Source organism: Pelophylax lessonae (genome assembly GCF_965119305.1).
Source record: "Pelophylax lessonae genome assembly, chromosome: 2".
NCBI lineage: Eukaryota > Metazoa > Chordata > Amphibia > Anura > Ranidae > Pelophylax > Pelophylax lessonae.
In genome coordinates, this window is record NC_138769.1 from 303,164,958 (window position 1) to 303,192,465 (window position 27,508).

Below are 27,508 nucleotides of genomic sequence, written 5' to 3' on the forward strand. Positions count from 1 at the left end.
ATCCATAGATTTTCAATTTTGTTGAGATCAGGAGATTGTGAAGGCCATGGCAAAGCCTTCAGTTTACGCCTCTTGATGTAATCTCCCGTGGATTTCGAGGTGTGTTTAGGATCATTATCCATTTGTAGAAGCCATCCTCTCTTTAACTTCAGCTTTTTCCCAGATGGCATCAAGTTATCATCCAAAATTTGCTGACATTTTATTGAATCCATTTTTCCTTCTACTCGTGAGATGTTCCCTGTGCCACTGGCTGCAATACAACCCCAAAGCATGATTGATCCACCCCCATGCTTAAAAGTTGGACAGAGGTTCTTTTCATTAAATTTTGTGCCCCTTCTTCTCCAAACGTTGATATGGGTGGTTTTGGTACCTCAGGCCAATGGTTTGGGACTTTATGGGCTAGTATAGAGTCGGATTTAATCAAGTAATGTTTTATTCAAGAAAAGATATAGAAAATAAATAAATAACAATTGCATATGTACAATAATCACATAAGGTGTGGGTTAAAGACCCATTGGTGATTAGTGAGAAGTAAGAAGGAGAGGGTGACATGTGTAATAGGTGACAATTGGTATTCCCCCCTATTCTTCACGCTTGCATGGCGTGAGGTCTGTAGGGAGAGATATCCTTAGTTCCTACGCGTTTCGGCTTGCTCCTTTGTCAAGGAATTTTATCACCGTATCTGCAAGTATATGGTATATAGTTAGAATAGTGTGCTGCCAATGGAAAGCTTTCATTGGTAGCCAATAGAATACATACTTTTGAGAGAGTTGCTGCCATAAAAAACTTTGTCCTTGGTCCTTGTTTCTCCACACAGAAATTGGATGTGGGCACTGGTCTCTGAAGCATAGATTGTGAATAGGGTGAGTAGTCATGATATATATGTATATATGTAGGGAGATTTCAAGTTGAAAGTACTTACAGCTAATGTGGCGCTTGAAAGTACAAGCGGTGGGGTAATCCTCCATCCTGGTCCTGTTATTCTATTAGGACGGAAAGGGAGGTCCATTTAGAGGAGGATCATCATTCTATTATGTAATATCTCATGCATAGAGAACCTGGTCAAAACTTACATTGTACTGAAAAGGTCTACGTGTAGTGTTGCTTTTTGGCCACCGGGTGGTGTTCACATTGGAATTGTTTCCTATTTAGTGATAAAAAGAATGTATGGTGCTTTTACTTTCCAGTGATAACTTGGAAGGAAACCATCAATGCATAATTGGCATTGTGGTTTACTTACTGTTTAGTAGCGGGTCCTGTGTTCATTCAAGGTTGGTAGTTTTTGCAGAGCGGCAGAGTCCTGACGTCCTATCGTTCCCTCAGGCTAGAGGGAAGTGGCGCCCTGTTACAATTCCCGGCCTTTATATAGTGCCCGCGCATGCGCAGTAGAGTGCATGACGTAACGTGGCTGACTTCCGGGTATCGGGCGCGGTGCGTGCGCAGCTTGTCAGCTCATAGGGGATTGTATAGTGAGCGGCCGCCGACACAGTGTTAGAGAGGAGATCTTGCTATGGATCCTAGGGATAGGTCTATTCATCCATCCGTTCATTCAGTCCCTGGATTTGTAGAAAGCCAGGGACCCCTGTGCCGGGTGTGGAGTTTTTTAAAGGAGCAAGGATTGTGGTTTTCAGGCAGTTATGTCCGATGATTTTCAGAGTAGAAATTATTTATAAGCATTGAGTACATGCATGTGTATAGTAGGTTATAATATTTAAATACATATATTTATGTTAAACAGCAATTCCAATAGATGCATACACAGAGTTTAGGATATCAATGGTGGCTTGGAGGACATGGATGGGAGTTTCCCCGGGATGGGGATAGTTGGCAAATTATCCAAGAATATTGTATAAAGATAAAAGAGGATTATAATAAATAAGTAAATAAATACAGAAAAAGAAAATAAATGAATAAAAGAAAAAAATTAATTATAAAAAAAAGGAAAAATATATATAAAAAAAATAAATAAAAGAAAATAAATGTAAATAAATGGGTGAAGGGGAGGGGGGGTGTTTTGGGTGTTTTTGGGGAGGGGACAAGGGAAGGGAGAGGGGAGAGAAGGGGGCAGGATGGACTATACTTGATACAGCTAATTTTTGGAGAGGTTTTCAGTCTGTTTTACCCGAGATAAATCCTTCTAGGAAGGGGCGATAGCTTGCATTCTCATTTAGTCCTGGTGGCTGAGTAGCATTCAATTTCTTAATCCAGCGCATTTCTATCTGGAGTAACAGTTTGTTCCAGTCCCCACCACGGGGGGGGGATATGGACTCTGTCTAAGATAGAGAAGTTGACTTTGGGCATTTTGTACTTATGATTGTTGGTAACATGGCGGCCCAGTGGGAGATGGAAGTTCCCCATGGACATCGTGTTCATATGTTGGTTGACTCGAAGGCCAAATTCCTGGCGGGTCTTACCAACATAGAACCCCCCACACTCACATTCCATGAGGTAGACCACACCCTTGGTCTTGCAGTTAGCAAAATGCTTTGGGGTGGTAAGATTTTGATTGTAGATTTATGAATAACTGCACATTGTGCGCAGGATCCACAGGGGAATGTCCCCTTGGTCCTGCATGGGTCTTTCCTAGGTTTGAACTCGCTGTGCACTAGCGTTTGCTGTAAGGAGGTGGTCTTCCTATATGTGATTAGGGGTTCTTCCGTGATCAAATCCTTGATGGATGGGTCTTCTCTGAGGATCATCCAATTTTTCTGCAGGATGTTGCGAATTTTTTGGTGTTTATTCGAGAATCTCATTATGATTCTTGTTGGTTGTTGGTTAGTCTTCTGGTCCTGTTGGTTCGTTTTTTTGAAGATGAGGTCTTGTCTGTCCTTTTTTTGGGCTTTATTGAAAGCTTTCCTGAGACATGTCTTGGTATATCCCCTTTCGCGGAGCCTGTTGGTCAGGGCATCTGCTTCTTTTTGGTATTCCTCTTGGGTAGTACAATTCCTTTTTAATCTAAGGAATTGACTGTATGGTATGGATTGTTTTAGTGGTTCCGGGTGGAAGCTGGTAGCATGGAGTATAGTGGTGCCTTCTGGATCCTTATAAATATAGGTTTCCAGGAATGCGACTTTTGTTGTACTGGATGTCATAGTAAAGTACATATTGTGATTATTTTGGTTCATTTTAGTTAGGCATCCTTCAATGAGATTTTCCGGTCCATTCCATATTATCAGGATATCGTCCAGATATCTCTGCCAAATCATTATATTCTCAGTAAATTCTGTGTTATCTTCCGATGTCAGAAATTCTTGTTCCCATTCCCCCATATATATATTTGCATATGAGGGTGCACAACTAGTTCCCATTGCAACTCCACAGGTTTGTACATAGTATGTACCGTTAAATGAAAAGGTGTTATGATTTAGTATAAAATCCAACATCGTAAGAATAAAGTTATTCAATTTTTTGTCATGTTTGCTATGTTGGTTTAATGTTTTTTCTACTGCTTTAAGCCCTTTGGAGTGTGGAATGTTATTATAAAGGGACTCTACGTCAATGGTCATGAGAATTGCGTCTTTAGGTATAGTTAGTCCTTCCAAAATCTGTAATAAATGAACTGTGTCCTTGGTGTGAGAAGCCAACTGGGTGACGTGGGGTCTGAGGTAATTGTCTATGACTTGGCTGATTTTTTCCGTGATGTTGCCGTTTCCTGAAATTATAGGTCGTCCGGGGGGGTCCGTTGGATTTTTATGCACTTTGGGCAGTGAATAAAAGGTGGGGGTTCTGGGATGTTTAGTTCTAATGAACTCCCAGAGGTTTTGTGATATCGTTTGTTCGTGGAATGCTTGGTCCACCAATTTGTAGAATTTTTGATTGTATGTTTTGATCATTAATGGAGAGATGGGTTTATAGCATTTTTTATTTTCAAGGATTTTTTGGCAGATTTGTTTATAGTGTTCCACGTCTAGGACTACCACGTTGCCCCCCTTGTCTGATGGTTTTATAATAATAGTATTAAGTATATAAAGTTTTTTATGGCAGCAACTCTCTCAAAAGTATGTATTCTATTGGCTACCAATGAAAGCTTTCCATTGGCAGCACAATATTCTAACTATATACCATATACTTGCAGATACGGTGATAAAATTCCTTGACAAAGGCGCAAGCCGAAACGTGTAGGAACTAAGGATATCTCTCCCTACAGACCTCACGCCATGCAAGCGTGAAGAATAGGGGGGAATACCAATTGTCACCTATTACACATGTCACCCTCTCCTTCTTACTTCTCACTAATCACCAATGGGTCTTTAACCCACACCTTATGTGATTATTGTACATATGCAATTGTTATTTATTTATTTTCTATATCTTTTCTTGAATAAAACATTACTTGATTAAATCCGACTCTATACTAGCCCATAAAGTCCCAAACCATTGGCCTGAGGTACCAAAACCACCCATATCAATCTCCAAGGGATGAAGGCTAAAACCTACTAACAGGGTCTTGGGAACCAAACCCATTAGCATCTTCTCCAAACGTACCTTTGCTCATTCCGGCCAAAAAGTTCAATTTTAACCTCATCGGTCCACAGAACTTGTTTCCAAAATGCATCAGGCTTGTCTTTATGTTCATTTGCAAAGATCAAACGCTGAATTTTGTGGTAAAGACATTCAAAGAACTCGCCTGTACCGCCTGCAAAGCTTCCCCCCACTGCTCTTCCTCAAAAGATCCAACATCCCACACCCAAGCGGCAATCATACGTAAAGGGTGTTGATCTAGAAGGGAACCCAGTAACAATGAGTAGCAGTGTGATATAAACCCTTTAAGAGAGTCCACTTCTGACATAAAGTGAAAGACAGGGGTGGGGGACTGCACCCATATATCCACCCCTCCCTGGGCTCTAACTGCGTGCCTAAGCTGCAAATAGTAAAACTTCATATATATTGGTAGGTGATATGATTCCCTCAGGTCATCAAAGGACCTGAGGGTGCCATTGCAAATGATTTGTTTCAGGAGGGTAACACCATGCGACTGCCACCTAGCCCCGTGGGGCACCTTGGCCAATTCAGAATACCTAGAATTGTTCCAAATTGGGCTGAAACTAGTAAACCCTACCACCTGTTAAAACTGTCGGGCTTTGTTCCATATTCTCTGGATTCCCATACGTAAGAAAGAGTTTATTAGATTTGCTGAAGATTTGGCATTCCAGAAGAGCAGCCAACCCACCTGGGCCCACTGTATGGGTCATAAATAGGGCAGCGGACTCCCCCCCTCCCACATCCCATGGACCTGGCTATATGCTGCAACTGAGATGCCAAATAACAAAGCCATGGATTTGGGAGTGCCAGCCCCCCAAGATCTTTCAGTCGCTGGAGATACTCCAGCTTGATCCTAGGGTTCTTAGACAGCCATAGAAGGGACCTAAAAATAGAATTAATAATACGAAATACTCTCAGAGGTATAACCACCGGGGAATTATGAAATACATATAACAGCTGTGGCATAAGGATCATTTCGATTAGGTTGGCCCGGCCTGCTAAGAACATGCGAAGCCGGGACCAAACCCTAACTTTTTCTCCAAATGTAACCAACAAGGGGGTCACATTAAGGCCTACAAAATCTAGCAATTTAGGAGTCATCTGTATACCCAAATATCGAAACTCCTCTGACACGGGACCTGCCAACCGGTGACTCATCAATACACATCAATGAGGACTTCGTCCAGTTAATCAAGAGGCCAGAGTAAGAGCCAAAGTCCGTAATAACTGACATCGCCTCCACCAAGGACTGGGACATGTCTCCTAATAACAGCATGGTGTCATCTGCATAAAGCAGAATCTTTTCCTCCACCATACCTTATTTAAAACCCACTATCTTCTTGTTGTTTCTAATAAGGGCGGCAAGAGGCTCAATAGCCACCGCAAATAATAGCGGGGATAGAGGGCATCCCTGCCTAGTGCCCCTATATAATGAGAATGGGGAGGACACGCGCCCATTTTCCCTAATAGCTGCCTCCGGTAAATAGTACAAAAGTTGAACCCAGGAGATATATTCTTCCCCAAACCCAAATCTACGCATGACAACCCACAAATAGTCCCACTCCATGCTGTCAAATGCTTTTTGTGTATCCAAAGACAGTAATGCATGATCGCCGCCATTGTCCACCGGAGATTGCAGGTTCAAATAAAGTCTGCGAAGATTAATCGAGGTAGACTTCTGGGGCATAAACCCAGCCTGATCCGAGTGGACAATGGAGGCAATCACCTTATTCACTTTCGCTAATATTTTAATGTCACTTTGCAACAGTGATATAGGTCTATATGATCCCGGGTCCAGCTTGTCGTTACCTGGTTTTAAAAGGAGGATAATATTAGCTTTATGCATTGAGGGAGGCAGTTGCATGGTCTGTTTCGCCTCCTGAAAAACCTCCAGGGGATATGGTAATGTCTCCTCTGAATATATGTTATAAACTTCGATCGGGATTCCATCCTCACCCGTGGCCTTAGTGTTAGGAAATAAAGAGGTGGCATGTTGCAACTCCTCTAAAGTCAGGGGGGCATCTAAAAGTTCCCTCTCCAACTCTGGGAGGGACACCAATAAATTGGCCTCCACAAATTCCAGCAGGTCCATCTCCGAGTGGGCCTGTCTTGACTGATACAATGTAGAATAGTATGATACTAGAACTTCCATAACGGCATCTGGGGTGCTGACCACCCTCATCCCGCTCCCCTTTAGAGCACCTATAGGGGGAGAGGACTGATTAGAATGGGCAATTTTAGCTAAAAGGCGGCCTGTACACTCCCCTTCCTCATAAAACGCCTGCCGTTTAAAAATTTGCTTCCTTTCTGCCCCAGCAGTGTTAATACGCAGGAGAGCCTCCTGCGCCGCTACCCAGCTATCACGATTGATCTCCGAGGGGTCAGCAATAAACCGAGCCTCCAGGCGACCAACTAATTGCTCCGCCTGAACCCCCTGCACGGCTGTATTTAGTTTAATGGACTGAACCTCAGTTATAAATAGGCCCCTCATATACGCCTTAAAGGCCTCCCACCTAATACCCAAATCACCCTCTCCTATATTCACTTGCCAGTACTGCTGAAGCTTAGTTCTCACTTTATCATGGGCCGGGAACAGATTTAGCCAAAGAGCATGCAGTTTCCATGGTGCCCTCTGCAAAGTGGCACTAGGTCGCACCTCTAAGTACAAGATGAGTGGGGAGTGATCTGACACACTCCTCAGTCCATATCTGATATTGTAGACATATCTAAACGCATCCGTGGAGCAAAGGCACAGGTCAATATGGGAAATCGACATATAGGTTTTGGAAAAGCATGAAAATGCCTTTTCGGTCGGATACCGAAGTCGCCAAGGATCTACCCATCCCATCTCCTCAGCAATTTTAGCCAAGATCGTACGGCCTGTGCCCCCGCCCCCGCCGCAACAGAGTGTCTATCTAAATTGTCGTCACATACACATTTAAAGTCCCCAATGATATACAACGGGACTTCAGGATGTTTCATCAAATATGCCACCAGTTCCCGAAGGATTCCACTATGGAAAGGTGGTGGCACATAGATGAAAGTCACTATGCAATGCACAGTGTATAGTTTACAATATAAAAAAACATATCTCCCTTCCCTATCCACCTTAGAGTGGTGTTCCTGATAATCCAGGGATCTGTGGATCAACACACTGCCCCCCCTAGAATAGGAGGTATGTGTAGAGTGATATTCCCACCCTACCCAAGCAAAGTGTCCACAGTTAGATGAGTCTCTTGTAGTGAAGAAATGGCCGGTAGATGCCTCCGGAGCACAGAGGAAACCATTGTGCATTTAAGCGGGTCATTCAAACCTCTTACATTCCATGATACCACTGGTAATGATGTCATGGTGGCTGGAATGCAAGCATTGCAGTGAAAAAATGGGGCCTGAAATACAGGTCCCATCCTGTCACCATTAAATTGCAAGGTATATAATAAAAGGGAGTATATCCATCTATGCATGGAAAATATCTGAGGCGGGCCTCGGTCAGACTCACAACTGTAATGGCCATCAGGACCAATAAACATAACCTAAAACGAATATCTTCAAATGTGCTAGGGGGAATGTGCCCTGGGCTGCAAAGTAAGCCCTTGATCACAGGGCCCAATCCACCCAGCACCAAAGCAATCAAGAATGGAGAATTCTCCAGCACAAGCTGCACCTCATTTTTCCTAACTACCAAATCCAGCAGTTGCATATCAAATGTTAAATAATAGTCTATATGAAAAATGAAAATAATGAATTGAACCAAAGGTCCACAGATGGTCAGATCCCCTGAGCTCAAAAAAATAGAAAAAATAAGTAAAAGTTCCTGTCATGGTTCCACAGCGGTACATGTAAAAAAAAATAAGAATTCACCACTTCAGCCTGCCTTTTAGTCCACAGTTGTAGATATGCCTACTTCAACCATCACCCTCAGGTGGAGGTGGACGAGGGCACAAGAGATGGTCATTACGGTCAATCCAGGTGGAGGCCTATGTAGGGTTTTCAAAAAAGTAAATCTGGACCCCTGCAGTAATCCTCAGTTTAACTGGATATAGCATGGCATATATTACCTGCATTTGCCTCAAGCGTTGTTTAACTGCAGAGAACTTCGCTCTACTCCTTTGGACCTCTGCCGAGAAGTCTGGATAAAATGAAACTCTTAATCCATTATATTGCACATCACGGCGTTCTCTTGCGACACGCAATACAGTCTCTTTAACATTGTAGTTAAGGAGATGTGCAAGCATAGTACGCGGGGGGCGGCCCGATTGCAGGGGGTGAGAGGGGACCCTGTGAGCCCTCTCAACTGCATATAGAGGGGAAAAAACATTTTTACCAAAGATGTCAGTCAACCAAAGTTCAATGAACCCCGTGGGGTCCCTGCCCTCCACCTTTTCTGGGAGACCCACAATCCTGACATTATTTCGCCGATGGCGATTCTCTATGTCTTCAGCCCTTGCTTCCAGATCCCTAATCAACCGAGCAGTGTCCTGAAAATCCTTGGTTAAAGGATGTATCTGATCTTCCAAATCACTTATCCTGCTTTCAGCCGCAGTTGTGCGTTTGCTGACCTTCTGCAGATCCTGACGGATCAAGGTCACTGCTTCAGTCAAGTTACCAAATTGGGCCTGTAAATTATCCACAGAAGCATTGCACTTTTGGATTGCCCGAAATATATCAGCTTGGGTTGGCTGCTGAGTGTTCTCGGGGTCCCCATCCTGCACCCCCACTGCTGTAGCATAAATAGCGGTGTCTCTTTTTCACCGCTACCCGCCACCCCCCTTCCCTTCACATTCGCCCCCTCCTGGCCTCTTCTTCTTCCATGCTCCATTCCCACTTCTCTTTCCCTATTTTCTTACCCATCTTTCACCCCCCTTGCCTCATATCCCCTCTTTACACACACAGCTACTCCACCTCACCCCACCTTAAGCGTATAAATCCATTGGTTCTCACTTTCAGTACACGCGCTCCTCTGCCTCTTCTGCTGCTTTTCGCTACCATACTGCAGTGATGCCCTGTACTTAGACTCTTTAACCTCTATGTCTTGCATTCGTATATATAATGAATCTCTCAGTTCCCTGACATTTATACTTAATGAATGCACTTTACCGTGGTTTCTGCTGATGTGCTCTACCTCTGTTTATACGCATTTTGTATACTGTGTTTTCTTTGATATTTCAATAAAGTTAAATTTGAAAAAAAAATAAATAAATAGTGGTGTCCATGGGCTCGCTCCCTCCCTGTACTGAGGGCTCCACTAGGCCCAATTCATGCACCGCCCCCGCACTCACCTCCTTCCCCGCTGGAATGGGGGATTTCTGTGTAAAATAACGCCTGTCACGTTGCACCTTGGAGGTGGATTTAGGCGGCTTACTGACTTTGCTGGAACTCGCAGGCTTGTCTCCTTTGATGGACTTCTGTGATAGACTCAGCATGGCGGCTTCTTGGATTCCTAGCATTGCGGCTTCCTCCCGCTGTTTGCAGCGCCGCATCACCCGGTAAACAGACAGGTAAAGACTGCCGGACGTCCGCGAGGCTATCGGGTATCGGTGGCTGCAGGGTAACCGGGCTGTGAGACCGGGAAGAGGATAAGTTTGGACGGATACCGGCGGGAGCTCTGTGAGACACGTCTGCTCACATGCCACTCTTGGCCACGCCCCCCAAGTACCTCTTTATAGTGGAATAGTGTACCACAACTCCAGTGTCTGCCAGATCTGTATTGGAGGGATCGTGCAGTCAAACGTGGGTTTTGAATTGTTTTTCTCACAATCCTGCAAGCTGTTCTGTCTGATATTTTTCTTGGTCTTCCAGATCTTGCTTTAACTTCCACTGTTCCTGATGACTGCCATTTCTTAATTACATTCCGAACAGAGGATATTGACATCTGAAAACGCTTTCCTGTCTTCTTATAGCCTTCTCCAGCTTTGTGAGCATCAACTATTTTCAGTTTCAGTTTTCTAGACAACTGCTTAGAAGATCCCATGGTGCTGATTGTTGGGGCTAGGTCAGACGAGTCTGGGCATTTAAAACCTTTGAGATTGACATCACCTGGTCTTCCCAGACGATGATTGAGAACAATCCATGACACTGGCAGGTCTCAGCCTTGCAAAGGGGGCAGTGCATGCTATCAATTCTGCAGGGTGCCCAAACTTTTGCAGACGCCATTTTTTTGTTTTCTGTAATTTTGAAAGTGTCAATGATGGAAATAAAATCTAACTTTTGTTGACATATTACAAGAATGTCTAATCTATAATTTGATGCCTTTTGGAGATTTTTCCATCTTTCCTTGGCTTCTTTATGCACATTAATACAAATTTTTACCTGGGGTGTGCAAACTTTCTATCACCACTGTAGCTACTGCTGAGGTATCTACCTACTTGGAACTGCCTGGAACTGCCTTGATCCGTCCAGAAGCAGAGTAGGAGGAGCAAGCAGCAGCAACTGCGAGCAGCGAGGAGAGCTGTGTGGAGGAGAGCATGGAGAGTGTGGAGGAGAGCCGCGGGTGACACGTGCGGGGGAGCCGCACTAGGTCACCAGAAGCCGGCACGGGTGCGGGTGCAGAGGACAGGGACAGAGAGCGGCGGCTGCGGGACCGGGACAGAGAGCGGCGGGACCGGGACTGAGAGCGGCGGAGGACGGCGGAGTGGCGGAGCGGCGGCTGCGGCAGAGGACAGACACCGCACAGTATTGAGGAGGTGAGTGTTCCCGGAAGCAGGAGAGGAGGAGCGGCGACTGGTGAGTATCTCTGCAGCTGTGTGACTGTGCTTTGGGACCTGTGACTGACTGACCACATAGGGATCTGTGACCGACTGACCACATAGTGATCTGTGACTGACTGACCTTGCTTGCGACCGCCAGCGACTGACAGACTGCTCTGCGTCTGACAGACTGCTCTGCGACTGACAGACTGCTCTGCGACTGACAGACTGCTCTGTGACCGACAGACGGTGCTCTGCGACCGACCGACGGTGCTCTGTGACTGACCGATGGTGCTCTGTGACTGACCGACGGTGCTCTGCGACCGATACTGGTGAGTATCTTGCGACTGGTGAGATTCTTTGCGACTGGTAAGTATCTTGTGACTGGTGAGTATCCTTGCGACTGGTGAGTATCTTTGCGACTGGTGAGTATCTTGCAACTGGTGAGTATCTTTGCGACTGGTGAGTATCTTGCGACTGGGAGTATCTTGCGACTGGTGAGTATCTTTGCGTCTGTTGGTATCTTTGCGACTGGTAAGTATCTTAGTGACTGGTTAGTATATTAGCGACTGGTGAGTACCCCAGGTTTAGTACCAGGGGAGTAAGTGGTAGTGTAGGTAAGGAAGAGCAGGTCGTTAACATTATCCCCATAGAGTAGTGGGAAATGATGTCCGACAGGATTGCGGATGCCACTCAGTGCACTTCTTGCGCCATGTATGAGTTCCTTGATGAACCAATCGAGGACGAATACTGCTGTGCAAGATGTGAGCAACTTGTTGCTCTGGAAGCCCACATCGTGGATCTAGAGAACACAGTGGCAAGACTGCGTCGCATCTACAACCTGGAAAGGAGCTTGGACATTACCCATCAGGCGCTGGCAGGGGCCAGCATAGAGGAGGGAGGAATAGAGGAGACGCAAGCGGCAGAGGTACGCAGCTGGGTGACTGTTAGGAATGTTAGTGGGAGGAGTGTCAGGGAGGCCAGTCCTGAGTTGGTACACCCTAACATATTTGCCGAGTTGCAGGTTGAGAGGGATATCAATTCAGGGGTGGCAGAGCTGGAGCTGGCGCCCTCCCCCAGCTGCCAGGGGAGGGGCGGCTCCAGGAAGAAGGGGGGCCGTAACTCAGGTAAGGTTAGAAAGGCTGTGGTAGTTGGGGACTCAATTATCAAGAGGACAGAGAGGGCAATCTGTTCGGTTAACAAGATCTTTTTTACAGTTTGTTGTTTACCGGCACATCGCAGATCTGGCAGACAGATTATTGTGCGGGGCTGGGGATGACCCAGCGGTCATGGTGCATGTGGGCACTAATGACAAAATTAAAGGTAGGTGGAGGATCCTAAAGAACGATTTCAAGGACTTAGGTAATAGATTGAGGAAAAGGACCTCCAAGGTGGTTTTCTCTGAAATACTGCCTGTACCTCAAGCCACACAGGAGAGGCAGAAGGAGATTAGGGAACTTAACAAGTGGCTGAGGAATTGGTGTAGGAAGGAGGGGTTTGGGTTCCTGGAGAACTGGGCTGACTTCTCAGTCTGCTACCGGCTCTTTAGTAAGGATGGGCTGCACCTTAATGGGGGCGGTACAGCTCTTTTGGGGAGAAGGATGGCCACCAAGTTGGAGGAGCTTTTAAACTAGGAGACGGGGGAGGGCTCAGAAGTAGAGTCAGTTAGGAGGGAGCAAAGGACTGAAGACAGTTGTAGGGTCAGCAGCGACAGTAGGTCCACAATGTCAATCGGTAGGTCTGTGCGGGAGAACCGCAGACCAAACAGGAATAAACATAACCACCAATCACGTTTAACTTCCGTAAAACTAAGAGGGGTATATGCTAATGCCAGGAGCCTAGCTAATAAAATGGATGAGTTGGAAATGTTAGTACATGAGGAGGACATAGACCTTGTGGGAATAACGGAGACTTGGTTCGACCCCTCACACGACTAGCTGGCAAATATCCAAGGGTATTCAGTGTACCGGAAGGACAGGGTAGGAAAAAGAGGGGGAGGGGTTTGTCTCTACGTCAAGAATAATGTAAAGGTGATTGAGAGGAGTGACATTACGGAAGGGATGAGTATGGAGTTAGAATCCGTATGGGTAGAACTCCACAGGGAAGGAGAAAAGGGAAAAGTAATTGTGGGGTGTGCTATAGGCCACCTAAACAAGGGGAGGAGATTGAGCTGAAATTCTTAGCAATTTTGGGTAAAGTGGCAAAGCTAGGATCAGTCATCATATTGGGGGACTTCAATTATCCCGACATTGACTGGGGAGAGGGGACTACACACTCACATAAGGCCCGTCTATTCATGGAAACCTTACAGGATAATTACATGTCACAGCTGGTGGATTCTCCTACTAGAGAAAACGCAATCCTGGATCTATTGATCACTAATGATCCAGACATAATCTCGGAGGTAGAAGTCCAGGACTACCTGGGCTCTAGCGATCACAGGATGATCACATTTAGCGTAAATAACAATATAGCAAGGCAAGTGGGGAACATAAGAACTCTTAACTTCAGAAGGGCAAACTTTCCAAAACTGTACTCATTGATGGAAAGGGTTAACTGGGACCAAACCTTGGGATCACTGACCACAGAGGAGAAATGGGAATGCTTTAGGAACATATTAAGCAAATGCATCTTGCAGTGCATTCCTACGGGAAATAAATTTAGAAGAGACCAAGCCAAACCTGGCTGGCTAAACAGTAGCATAAAAAAACTTATTAGGGGAAAAAAATTGGCCTTCAGGAAATATAAATTAGAGGGCACAGTATTGGCTTTCGACCAATACAAGGAGGCAAATAAGAAGTGTAAACACGAAATCAAGATGGCTAAAATAGACTTTGAGAGACAAATAGCGGAGGATAGTAAAAAAAAACCCAAAGAAGTTCTTTAAATATATCAACAGCAAAAAAACTAGGGCAGAGCATATTGCACACATAATTAACGATGATGGGAGGATGGTTACAGAGGACACTAAAAAAGCAACCGTGCTGAATGCTTTTTTCTCGTTAGTATTTACACAGGAAAAGGAGGGGTACACTAACCATGACTGTATGGTTAGTAGTAATACACAGGACTTGCCACTATGGCTAACAGAGGGTGAAATCAGGGAAAGGCTGGATAAACTTAACACAAACAAATCACCAGGCCCGGATGGCGTACATCCGAGAGTACTCAAGGAACTCAGTAAGGTTATATCCAGACCACTGTTCCTGATCTTTGCTGACAGTATTAGGACAGGAGATGTACCAGGGGAGTGGAGGAAGGCAAATGTGATTCCGATATTCAAAAAGGGTCAGAGGCATATACCGGGAAATTATAGGCCTGTCAGTCTGACATCAGTAGTATGTAAACTTCTGGAGGGGATGATAAGGGACTATATCGTAGAGTTTGCTAAAGACAATAGCATAATCAGCAGTAACCAGCACGGGTTTACAAATGGGCGTTCTTGTCAAACCAATCTCTTAACATTCTACGAGAAGGTGAGCTGTGAGCTAGATAGAGGCAGACCAGTGGATGTGGTGTACCTAGATTTCGCTAAGGCGTTTGATACAGTTCCCCATAAGCGCTGTTTATTACCACCCTTTGGACCTGCCCTTTTAGCCAGTTCCGTATCCAAGAGCAAACCCTGCTGTCGATACCTGCAGGTATCGACAGCAGGGTTTGCTCTTGGATACGGAACTGGCTAAAAGGGCGTGTCCAAAGGGTGGTAATAAACAGCGCATACTCTGAGGTAATAAGCAGGGTCCCCCAAGGCTCAGTCCTGGGACCAACCTTGTTCAATTTATTCATAAACAGCATTGAGGTCGGGGTCAGTAGTTCGATATCAGTTTTTGCAGATGACACAAAATTGGGCAGGGCAATAACTGCACAGCATGAAGCAGATATCCTACAGAATGACCTGGACAAAATAACGGAGTGGGCAACGACATGGCAAATGAGGTTTAATGTGGAGAAGTGTAAGGTTTTGCACTTGGGGACTAGAAACATAAAAGCACAATACACATTAGGAGGGGAACCCTTGGGGGAATCAAAAATGGAGAAAGATCTGAGAGTCTTGGTTGATGATAGACTAAGCAACAGCATGCAATGTCAAGCGGCAGCTGCCAAGGCTAGCAGAATATTAGCATGCATAAAGAAAGGTATGTATTCCAGAGATAAGACTATAATCCTTCCACTCTATAAAACTCTGGTCCGACCGCATCTGGAGTATTCTGTCCAGTTCTGGTCGCCAGTCCTCAGGAGGGATGTGTTGGAGCTGGAGAGAGTCCAGAGAAGGGAGAAGGACAACTAAACTGATTAGGGGATTGGAGGACCTTGACTATGAAGAGCGTCTGCAAACGCTTGATTTATTCCCCCTGAAGAAGAGACGCTTGAGGGGGGACATGATAGCAATTTTTAAATATCTCAATGGGGATCTCAGCTTAGAAAAAAAGCTGTTCAGTCGAAGGGATTGCATGAGGACTCGGGGGCATACAATGCGATTAGAGGAGAAGCGGTTTAATCTCAGGCAGCGTGGGGGGTTCTTTACTGTTAGGGCTACAAGATTGTGGAATTCTCTACCACAAGAGGTGGTTTCTGCGGGTAGTATGGTGGCTTTCAAAAGACTGTTAGACGTACATCTCAAGGATCAGAACATTCAAGGGTATGTGAGATGATTACAGCCACACACCTACACAGGTTGAACTGGATGGACTATTGTCTTTATTCAACCTCACCAACTATGTAACTATGTAACTATGTACTAGCCACCAATGAACGGTGTCATATTGTTTGCATTGCTCTGAAAAATCATCAATATGAACAGATCTTTCAGTGGATTTAGACACTGGAAATTGAAAAATAGTTAATGGAATTAGAGCTTGATGCATTGCTAAGACAAAATGATACCCATACAGGTATGTTAGGAAGATGTTTATCTGGGGAAATGATCGACTTCTGTTCCTGCAGTTGAAAATGTATATTTTTACCTAGTCAGGCGTCAAAGTGGTTGTTAAGTCAACACAATAAAAACATCCTATCCCTTCTTTAACATAGCATTATGTGCCCCTGTGTCTGTGTTATATAAAAAGCTGCCAATCCGTACCTATATCAGAGCATCTCCCAGCGCTCACGTGACTCCCTCCTTTCTCCAGCTGAGAGAGTGGGACCCAGCACTTCTGCTGAGGAGGAGTCGGGGAGGAAAGAGGAGAGAGACGAGGAGTCATGTCAGCATCGGGAGACGCTCCAATATAGGTACAGATCGGCATATCTTTTATATAACACAGACACAAGGGCACATAACGTTCGGTTACAGAGGGGATGGGATGTTTTTATTGTAGGTATCATGGCAGCAGGAGGGGAGGGGATGCGCACTGACACAGAGCATACAAGCGGGAAGGGGGGGGAGAGGAGGACAGAGAAGGACAGATCAGAGATTCGGGTGACAGAGGCTAACCACGGTGTCAGGGTTCAGCAGCCATGATAAACTGTAGTCAGTTTACAGGGGGGAGGTTATAGCCAGGCAGGATCAGCCAGGTTTTTTAGGTAAAATAAAGGACGAAATTACACAGCACAAGCACTGTGTTGTTATTCATGCTTTAAGAGAACAGGATCTGTTTTTTTGGTGGGTTTTTTTTTAGGTAACAAACACTTTAACTGTTAGACAGGTGGGGTTTCTTTCTCTTTCTTGGTTAGAATTTTTTTAATCGAAACTGTTCAAAGTGTTCTTTTTCTTCAGCATAAAAAACTATGTAATAAGGAATACATGAAGAGGAAAATGTTAAATGTTTAATAAAAACTTACTTTTACGTATTCCAGGTCTATCAAAAAGACAGTGGACAATTCCTCTGCAAAGATACATATTATGGAAGGAAGCTATCTCCTGAAGGTTTATGTCAAACCCTTTACAGGTATCTTCACAATGGACATCATTTGACATACTGACCTACTGGATCCCATCATTTTTCAATTAATGTCCCTTAAGTTAGTGTTAGAATGTCAAGGTTCCTACAGATTTTATTCCAGTTCGCTTCTTATAGTCTATGTAGGAGAAGAAACAGATGATAAATGCGTTCCCAACCTAAACATATTGTCAAGGTTTCAAGAGAGCAGCCATGGTGGATGTAAGAATGTTTGTCTTTTGCTCATACAACATTTACACAATCAGGAAACAGTTTAACAGAGTATGAAGGATCAGATCAGAGATATATTTTTGGTCTTGAAAATCTTGGGAAAATATTTTGTGACATTAGAAAGAATTCAAATGAAAAACGTACGTGAACAGCACACTAGTCATATAAATTATGTTGAGACACAACAATTATGATTGTATGCACAGTAAAAAAATGTGTATTTCCGTTTTATGTATGTTACTGTAGCAGGTTGTCCAGGCATTGGGCCTGATGTGGGTCTGCCATTGTTACCGGTGATACCTTCAGCCCATTTAAACTGAATACCCAAGTGTGAGATTGGAGACAATGACCATTCCGGCATCTTTGGTTTGTTTTGTTTATTTGATAATGGGGATGGGAGAAGGGAATGAGTGGGGTACTTCTCTGGCTCAACTAGGTACAAATGGGACACTTTGCAGAAAAAATGACTTTCAGCGCTGTCTTGACGCCAGGCCCACTATACTTTTGCCAAGCACCTACTTTGCAGGTGCTACATTACTGTATATATCTAGATGGTGTCAATGTTTTATACTAAACTAACTTTAATGAAAGAAAAAATAAAGTTTGTTCCACAAAAAGGATGTTACATGATAGTAAAAAATCTAACTTTTAGTCTATAGTAGTCTTCAAGACATATTGTATAGATTAAAAGTTTATAGAATATTGAGTTCACAATTTTTATTTTAAGATTGCACCATTGTAAAAGAAGGAAATTCGAAAATAATCATTATTGCAACTGTAATGTCATTATTCATCCTTGAAATATTATTATTCATCAGAGTAAATATAATCAATGCAAATTACCTGGATGACCAAATAGTGATGAGTTAAGATTGATTACTGATGAGTGACAAAATGAATGACAAGCTATGAGCAATTGCATTTTAGCATGTATGATAGATAACCTTCTTCTAAGCCTGCATGTAGAAGTGTTGTGTCTTCTAGTGCATGCTGATTGAAAACCCTGATTTACATCAGGATTTAACTTCTAGTACTGTAATGGGTAAAGCTTACTGACCAAATTAAGAATGTTTAAAGAAGGATAAAAAGTAAGAGTGGGCACACATGCTCCATTTTAAGTCTGTTCTGGTGACCTCTGATGATCCTAAGCAACAATCAGGTCAGGACTGGGCCATGCTAGTGCAAAACAAAGCAAAGTGGTACTCTCACTTACCACAGGATAAAAATAACAAACAAGCATCCACGCTCATATCCATGCTCATATATTAGGGCCCCTGTGTGGGCCCTAATTAATACTTGTAACCATTGGTAGGAGACTTTCTAGCTATATTAGGGACACTTAAATGGTTCTCTTGCAAATAAAAGATGTGGCGTGGGATACTGGTTTAATGTGGTCACCTAACATGTACATTCCCTGTATTTATCTATGTATCTATACTTCACAATTTAGCCATACTATCAGTGAAAAAAACATCTATACGTAAGTATAGTTCTTATAGTGAGAGGTTGCAGGAGTTTCTTGTTTTCGCCATTAAGTTTCTACCCCAATACAACTATTTTTATTTTGATAGTATGTATTTTCTCTAACTATGTAGGGTGTCCATGGAGGCAAAATTTTCATCATTGGCAAATCTTCACATCTAAGGAGACAATTATTCCTACTGAATTTTTGTCCTAGAGGACGTGCTATATAGATGATCTGCTACTAGTGTGGCAGAGGGACCCGCAGATTCTCCCACAGTTTGTGAACATTTTGAATCATAATGAGCCTAATTTGCAGTTCACATGTGAGTATAACCAGAGTAGTATCGACTTTTTGGATATAACTTTGAAGGGGAATAGTGGATCAGGTTGTGTTAATACCAATACCTTTCAGAAGGAATGCTCTGGGAATTCTACCCTTTAGGCAAGTAGTTGTCATCAATACCATACCTTGAAGGCTATCCCAGTAGGAGAGTTTGTAGAGCCAGAGGCAATTGTTCAGCTGAGATGGAGGAGGGCTAGATTGAGAGAATGTTTGTATCTTGATGCCCTTATATCTAAAAGTTTCAACATATCCTCTAATTGCTCTCAGGATCCTCTTTTGGGAGAGACTTCTGAAAATGTGCAAGGCCTAAATAAGATATATATATATATATATATATATATATATATATATATATATATATATATGGGAAGTAAGGGTTTCTCCAGCCATAGATCCCCTACTTTAGGTTCTTTTTTATCACCCAATTTTATTTGCTCTTCAAGGAGAAAGGATATGGCATGGCTGCCGAATGAGGGCTTGTATTGGTGTGGCACAAATACATGTAAATATTACAGGGTGTCAAATATGACACCTATAGTCATTTTTAACATCTATTTTTTCATACATTATTTACCTGAAACAGTAGAGGTAGAAAGTTCAGGGGTCCTTTAGGTATTGAGCATTCCCAGTATCATGAAAAGTATATCTCAACTTCTCTAAGATAAAGGAAAGGGGAGCAAAAAGAGCTCACTTATAGAGCAGTGTCCAAAAAGAAGTCTACCAGAATTATGCACCATAAATCTGTGACAGTCGGACGGGACTGAGTTTCCAGAGCGTTTGTACACTCATTTGGATGCTGGAAACAAGAGATCTAATTGTAAGCGTGCTACCTTATTTGTGCTAATAAAAGTATATAATACTGCACCATGATATTCCTATATTTTTAATGAGCCCCTGAGAAAGAGGGATAGAGTGAGGAGAATGTACCCCAAGGATACTAGCGAAAGGATCCCAAGGGAGCATAAGAGACCGGAAATCCACACAGGACCCCCTGGGAAGGATCTGATACCATGTTAGAATAAAGGAGAAAAAGGAACCATCACTGCCCCTGGGCCCTGATACATAATACAGGCGTATTATCCTCGCAATTGAGGTGAGAGTTTAGTACACCTAGAAGTGGCACAAGGTGGAGGACAAAGTGACAATATTTACTCACCATGTGGTAAATTTGGTTCCTCGGACCAGTATATGGGACTTTGAGGCAATAAAGTGAGAAACAAAAAGCAATATGCGTTTTGGCGTTTATCATAAAACATATATTTTTACAACATGTACATAACATGAAATGTTAGGTGCTGGGTGGGTAAGAGGCCCATCCGTGATAGTGCACGAAAAAGAAAGGGGTGTGACACTGTGAATATTGGTGACTTTTAGAAACACAGAGTCCTGCCATCCATGGATGTTGCAGGAAGCCTCTCAGTCCAACGCGTTTCGGCTGCCTAAGCGGCTATGCCTTTTTCAAGGATATTCACCATATCTATAAAGATATTAGTCTTTATTAGTGTCAAAAGAAGATTTGAGGCAATTTTAACTTGTATAATCTAAATTAATAGCTTACATTAAGTTTTTTTGTACAGTTACTGGATCGGTATATATGGAGGTGCCCCTCTTTTCTCCAGGGCAGCCACAAGATCCCCAAAAAAGGAAAGGAGTGGCGGTAACATTTATTCTGAAAGACCAAGTGTGATTGATTGGCATTTAGATGATATGTATGGGTATTGCCATAATTATTTCAAGGTTATACTCACAGGGTCCAGGTTGTACTGGTTTTCCAGTCGTGAGTGCCCTTGGTTATAATGGCTGTCCCTGGAAATATATAAGTTTTTGTATTGACTATATATGTCCAGATGTTTTGGATTTTAGCCTACAAATGGTCAGGTGGTGGAGTACCTGATGGGCGTCTCGGTTGCCAGATGGTCTCTCTACCAGAAAGAAAACCTTATGGGCTTCTTGGTTGCCAGATGGTCTCTCTATCAGAAAGGACACACACCATTATGACAAACAGGAAAAAGTCAGTGTGCCTATAATTGATGTGAGGTCATTATAATTGTTTACCTTGCGGTGCTGCAGAAAAGTTATTTTGGGGACTACAGAACACTTTCCGGTAACAGGATAATCTCTCTGTTGCAGGATGGTCTCTCTGTGGAAAACACATCATTTGTAGCAAACAGGGAAAGAAAGAATCCTATATCGTGCAGGGCTGTGTCAGAGTCCTGAGTAATTGTGTGCAGTACCTGTGTCCAGCAGGGGGAGTCCTGTCAAGAGATGAGGGTGGTCAGCCGTCCTCCAGGAGGTGCTTTCTCTCCAAGGTCTGGAGATGAATGGCACGCTCCAGGGATCCCCGGCGTCTTAAATATAGGCCGCGCATGCGCAGTGCTGCGCAGCGCGGTCCTATCTGTCAGGGCGGAAGGGCTTCACTCGTGCCTACCGCGCATGTGCCAAGGCTATTGCGCGGCCAGCAGCGAGGGAGTCCGTCCGCTGCCTGGCAACTAAGGACGCCGCCGACACGGAAGAGGAGGGGCAACCAGGATGCCGTTGGCTATTGGTGGAGCCGACAAGCCTCCGGCTCAGATGTCAACAACTGGTGTCCCGAACGTTGCCCCGCCTGGATGGCGGGGCTTTCCGTGCCGGGGGTTGCAATTGGATATTGGGAGGGGATGCATCCAAACCGATCGAGTCCTGCATTACATTCATATGTATTATCAGAAGAAAATAACATAACAGTAATTGTGTATAACGCTTAACTTTTCCATTCTGAATTAACAGCCCTGGTACATTCATATTTATAAGGAGAAGGAAATAGGATGTTAAAAAGGGGGGGGGGGAAATGATCATGGGGGATATAGAAGACTGGGGATTGTATGGGTGTCTAATGTCTGTATCTAGGGTATCTCCACTCGTGGAGTGGGAGAGGATCATGAGGATTGTGTTGGTGGGCAAGGAGGATTTGTAGATAAAATGGACAAATTGCATGGGGTAGAAAATAGAGAGACAAATCTTGTCTAAATGATGGCTGGTGACTAAAGAGTTTTGATTAGTCTGTTTTGCCAGATACAAAGCCATCGAGGAATGGTTTGAAGCTCTCTGCTTCATTGAGGCCAGGACGTGTGGTCGCTCTGAGGCGTCTGATCCACCTCATCTCTCTTTGCAGGAGAGTTTTGTTCCAATCGCCCCCCCTCCCCGGAATATGGAGCCTGTCCAGGGCCATAAATCTTACATGGGGCATTTTGGATTGGTGCTTGTCTCTCACATGTCTGCCGAGTGGGAGGTAAAAATTGCATCTCCATGGATGCCAGGTGTTTGCCAACTCTCTTGCGGAACTCTTGTTTTGTTTTTCCCACGTAATATGCTCCGCAGTCACACTCCATCAGGTAGACTACTGCTTGGGTTTTGCAGTTGATGAAGTGGGCCGGTGTAAATAACTCCCCGTTCGGTAGAATTTTAGTTGTACTTTTTACGATAACTTTGCATTGGGCGCAGCCACCACATGGATATGTCCCTTTGTCCTTACACAGGTCCTTTCTTGGTCCCTCTTTAAATTCACTGTGGACCAGTGATTGCTGGAAAGAACCAGCTTTCCTGAATGTGATTTGTGGCTTTGCTGGGAGAAGGTGTTTTAGACTTGGGTCACCGGTGAGGATGTGCCAATTTTGTTGGATGATTCTCCTGATTGAGTCGTGTTGGTTGGTATATCGCATGATCAGTCGATTGGTATTTTCTTGCGGTTTGTCCATGGGTTTTTTAAACAAGATTTTGTGTCGCTCCTTGTTGTTCGCTCGGTTAAAGGCTTTTCTTAGACTTGTTTTAGAGTAACCTCTAATGAGTAATCGTGCTGTTAGTTGGTCAGACTCGCGTTTGAAATCTTTTTGGGTGGTGCAGTTCCTCTTTAACCGTAAGAACTGGCTATATGGAATTGATTGTTTAAGCACCGTAGGATGAAAGCTGTCCGCATTTAATACGGTATTACCTGCAGTCTCTTTTCTGTAGAGTGTTGTGTTTATGTTCCCCTCGGGGTCTTTGAAGATCCAGGTGTCAAGAAAACTGATTTTGGTTAGGCTATATTGCATGGTAAAATGCATGTTAAAGGAGTTTCTGTTCATACGGTCCAGGCACTCTAGCAAGAGGTCCTCAGGTCCATCCCATAAGATAAAAATGTCATCTATATACAGTGGGTACGGAAAGTATTCAGACCCCCTTAAATTTTTCACTCTCTTTGTTATATTGCAGCCATTTGCTAAAATCATTTAAGTTCATTCTTCTTCCTCATTAATGTACACATAGCACCCCATACTGACAGAAAAACACAGAATTGTTGACATTGTTGCAGATTTATTAAAAAAGAAAAACTGAAATATCACATGGTCCTAAGTATTCAGACCCTTTGCTGTGACACTCATATATTTAACTCAGGTGCTTTCCATTTCTTCTGATCATCCTTGAGATGGTTCTACACCTTCATTTGAGTCCAGCTGTGTTTGATTATACTGATTGGACTTGATTAGGAAAGCCACACACCTGTCTATATAAGACCTTCCAGATCACAATGCATGTCAGAGCAAATGAGAATCATGAGGTCAAAGGAACTGCCTGAAGAGCTCAGAGACAGAATTGTGGCAAGGCACAGATCTGGCCAAGGTTACAAAAAGATTTCTGCTGCACTTAAGGTTCTTAAGAGCACAGTGGCCTCCATAATCCTCAAATGGAAGACGTTTGGGACCAAAACCCTTCCTAGAGCTGGCCGTCCGGCCAAACTGAGCTATCGGGGGAGAAGAGCCTTGGTGAGAGAGGTAAAGAAGAACCCAAAGATCACTGTGACTGAGCTCCAGAGATGCAGTCAGGAGATGGGAGAAAGTTGTAGAAAGTCAACCATCACTGCAGCCCTCCACCAGTTGGGGCTTTATGGCAGAGGGGCCCGACGGAAGCCTCTCCTCAATGTAAGACGCATGAAAGCCCGCATGGAGTTTTCTAAAAAAACACCTGAAGGACTCCAAGATGGTGAGAAATAAGATTCTCTGGTCTGATGAGACCAAAATAGAACTTTTTGGCCTTAATTCTAACCGGTATGTGTGGAGAAATCCAGGCACTGCTCATCACCTGTCCAATACAGTCCCAACAGTGAAGCATGGTGGTGGCAGCATCATGCTGTGGGGGTGTTTTTCAGCTGCAGGGACAGGACGACTGGTTGCAATCGAGGGAAAGATGAATGCGGCCAAGTACAGGGATATCCTGGACAAAAACCTTCTCCAGAGTGCTCTGGACCTCAGACTGGGCCGAAGGTTTACCTTCCAACAAGACAATGACCCTAAGCACACAGCTAAAATAACGAAGGAGTGGCTTCACAACAACTCCGTGACTGTTCTTGAATGGCCCAGCCAGAGCCCTGACTTAAACCCAATTGAGCATCTCTGGAGAAACCTAAAAATGGCTGTCCACCAACGTTTACCATCCAACCTGACAGAACTGGAGAGGATCTGCAAGGAGGAATGGCAGAGGATCCCCAAATCCAGGTGTGAAAGACTTGTTGCATCTTTCCCAAAAAGACTCCTGGCTGTATTAGATCAAAAGGGGGCTTCTACTAAATACTGTGCAAAGGGTCTGAATACTTAGGACCATGTGATATTTCAGTTTTTCTTTTTTAATAAATCTGCAACAATGTCAACAATTCTGTGTTTCTCTGTCAGTATGGGGTGCTATGTGTACATTCATGAGGAAGAAGAATGAACCTAAATGATTTTAGCAAATGGCTGCAATACAACAAAGAGTGAAAAATTTAAGGGGGTCTGAATACTTTCCGTACCCACTGTATCTCTGCCATAGTGTTATATGGCAAGAGTATATAGAGTTTTCGTCGACGTTGAGAAAATCCTGCTCCCACATGCCCAGGTAGATGTTGGCGTAGGATGGGGCGCAACTCGTGCCCATGGCCACGCCACAGATCTGCAGGAAATGTAGACCATCAAAGCAGAAATAGTTGTGGTGTAGAATAAACTGTAGCATGGAGAGAATGAAATCATTGAATTTTTGATCGTGGCGGCTATGTTGACTGAGTACATGTTTGACTGCCAGTATCCCTTTTTCATGTGGTATATTACTGTACAGTGATTCTACGTCAATCGTGATGAGGTAAGTTTCTTGGGATGCCGTCATGCCTTCCAGTATTTGGAGGAGATGAATGGTGTCCTTGGTGTATGACGGGAGGTTTGTCACATGTGGGCGAAGGTGGGCGTCGATCACTCTGCTTATGTTCTCCGAGATATTCCCGTTCCCGGATATGATGGGTCTGCCTGGAGGGTTATTAACGTCTTTGTGTATTTTTCGGCAAAGAGTAGAACGTTGGTGTTCTGGGGTACTTTGTTCTAATGTATTCCCATAGAGTTTTGGAGATAGCCCCTTCGTTGAGGGCCTTGTCGACTTTTTTGTAGAAGGTTTCGTTGTAAGACTTGATCATGAGTGGTGATATTTGCTTGTAGCATGTACGATTTTCAAGGATGTTCATACACATCTCCTTGTATTTTGTATTGTCCATAAGGACAATGTTGCCGCCTTTATCGGCCGGTTTTATGGTGATAGTATCGTAGCTTTTTAGGTCTTTAAATGCCTTCCTTTGTTCCTTAGTTAGATTGTCCTTCGTTTTGTTGATATTGAGCCCTTCAATCTCCCTGGTTGTTTCTTTAACAAACAGGGCGACTGCTGGGTTTTGGCTCAGTGAAGGGAATTTCTGGGATTTTTTCTGGAAGCGGGGTGTTTCAGGGTTCTCCCCTTCTTCATCACTGTCCCCTTCCTCTGGTCTTGGAGTGGGATCTTCCCAATCATCGTCAAGTCCTCCTTCCTCTAGTAGGATGTTGAGATCCCTTATTGCGCGAAATTCTGCAGCTGTAAGGCCAGGATCTTTGGCCTCGGGTGGGGGTTTGTTGTATATCGCTTGAAATAGTATTTTCCGTGCGAATAGATTCACATCTTTGATAATTTCGAATTTGTCGGCATTGTTCTTCGGACAGAAGGAGAGGCCCAGCCGTAGAACTTCTTCTTCATGTGTGGTTAGGATCTGTGATGAAAGATGAATTATTGATCGTTTCTCTTCTCCATTTGTTTCAACCCCTGGGAATCGGTGACCACGGGAAGTTTGGTCTGTTTTAGGTTGGTTTTCCCTAAAAAAGCCTTTTGTTTTCTGGGGCCTTCTCTCAGCCTCGAGAAGATGCCTTGGGTTTTTGTGCCTCCTTGTGACTGATTCTCTGCTTCCTCACTTTCGGTCTCCATTCTCTCCTCGGTTTCTTCTCTCTCATTGGGTGTTTGTGTTTGTCTTGGCCGTGGCCCTCTAGATGGTGGTCCTCTTTTCCGGCTGTCGGATCCGGAGGCATGTGATGAGGAGTCTGATGAGTAGTAAGAGTTGTCATGGCCGGTATTTCTCATGCCAAATTGTTGTTTGTTTTTGTTGGTTCGACGAGTGTTGTTCCACCTGTAGGCCCTCCCCTGGGCGAAGGCATTTTTATCCCGCCAATATTTTTTCTCCTTTTTTCGGAGGATCTGTTTACTGTAATTTTCTAGGTGATCCTTTAGTTTTTTCTCTTCTTCATTATACATCTGGACGGTTTTTAGAGGTGCTAGTTTAAGATATATTAATTTGGTTTCTTCGTCGATTTTTTTAATTTGTCGTTCGTATTCCTCCTGTAGGAGGATCATAAGGTTTTTGGAACATGCATTGAGTTGTTCTTCCCATTGTTGCTTCATTAATGCTGTTACATTGTCCATGGTCGGAAAGATCTGGATCCGAAGTCCAGCCGGATTAATTTCTTCGGCAATGTATCTTTCGAATGCCTTAATATGCCAATATTAACTCACTATATATTTACCATTAATATTCCTCACCATTATCCACAATACAGTTGCTATATATTAAGAAGTGTGAAACAGTCATCTTTGAAGATTGGTTGGACATTTAGGATTGTGATTTTGCGTATTTGCACATATTGGTTTATGAATTGTCTAATCACGTTTATTTATATATTTATATATTTTTATGAGGAATAACACCGCAAGCACTGAGCACTTTACAAGAGCACTTTGAATATATACGTTTTTATGCTATGTTATATAATTGTCTGGATTTAGGATTTGATCATTCATCCATCCATCCATAGCTGGTTGATATAGGATTCACGTTTGATCTAGTTGATTCTACAGTAAAAATTCTACTGTGACTCACATTCACAAGCACAGAGCACTTTGTATACAGCACTGAATTATATAAAAAGGATACACAACATATATTTTCAAATTGTTTATTTCATTTTATGTTTTATCACACACTAGCACTTTATATACACGCCTCACTTTGAAGCGCACCTCAACACCCATTCTAATATTTCTCAAAACTGTTTCATAGTATCAGTATCCGTGGTGCAGCATTAAGGTAATTAGTAGCATCC

General features: G+C 43.7%; 1 protein-coding gene across 1 annotated transcript in view; it reads left to right on the forward strand.

The window, feature by feature from the left end:
• Positions 1–17,423, forward strand: part of IP6K3 (inositol hexakisphosphate kinase 3) — a gene marked incomplete at both ends in the record, with an annotated part of 401,291 nt that extends 383,868 nt beyond the window's left edge. Inside the window, 4 exon segments of the mRNA XM_082246392.1 lie at positions 16,962–17,078; positions 17,080–17,258; positions 17,260–17,275; positions 17,277–17,423. Of these exon segments, the coding sequence (XP_082102518.1) occupies positions 16,962–17,078; positions 17,080–17,258; positions 17,260–17,275; positions 17,277–17,423 (459 nt within the window).
• Between the last annotated feature and the right edge of the window lie 10,085 nt (positions 17,424–27,508).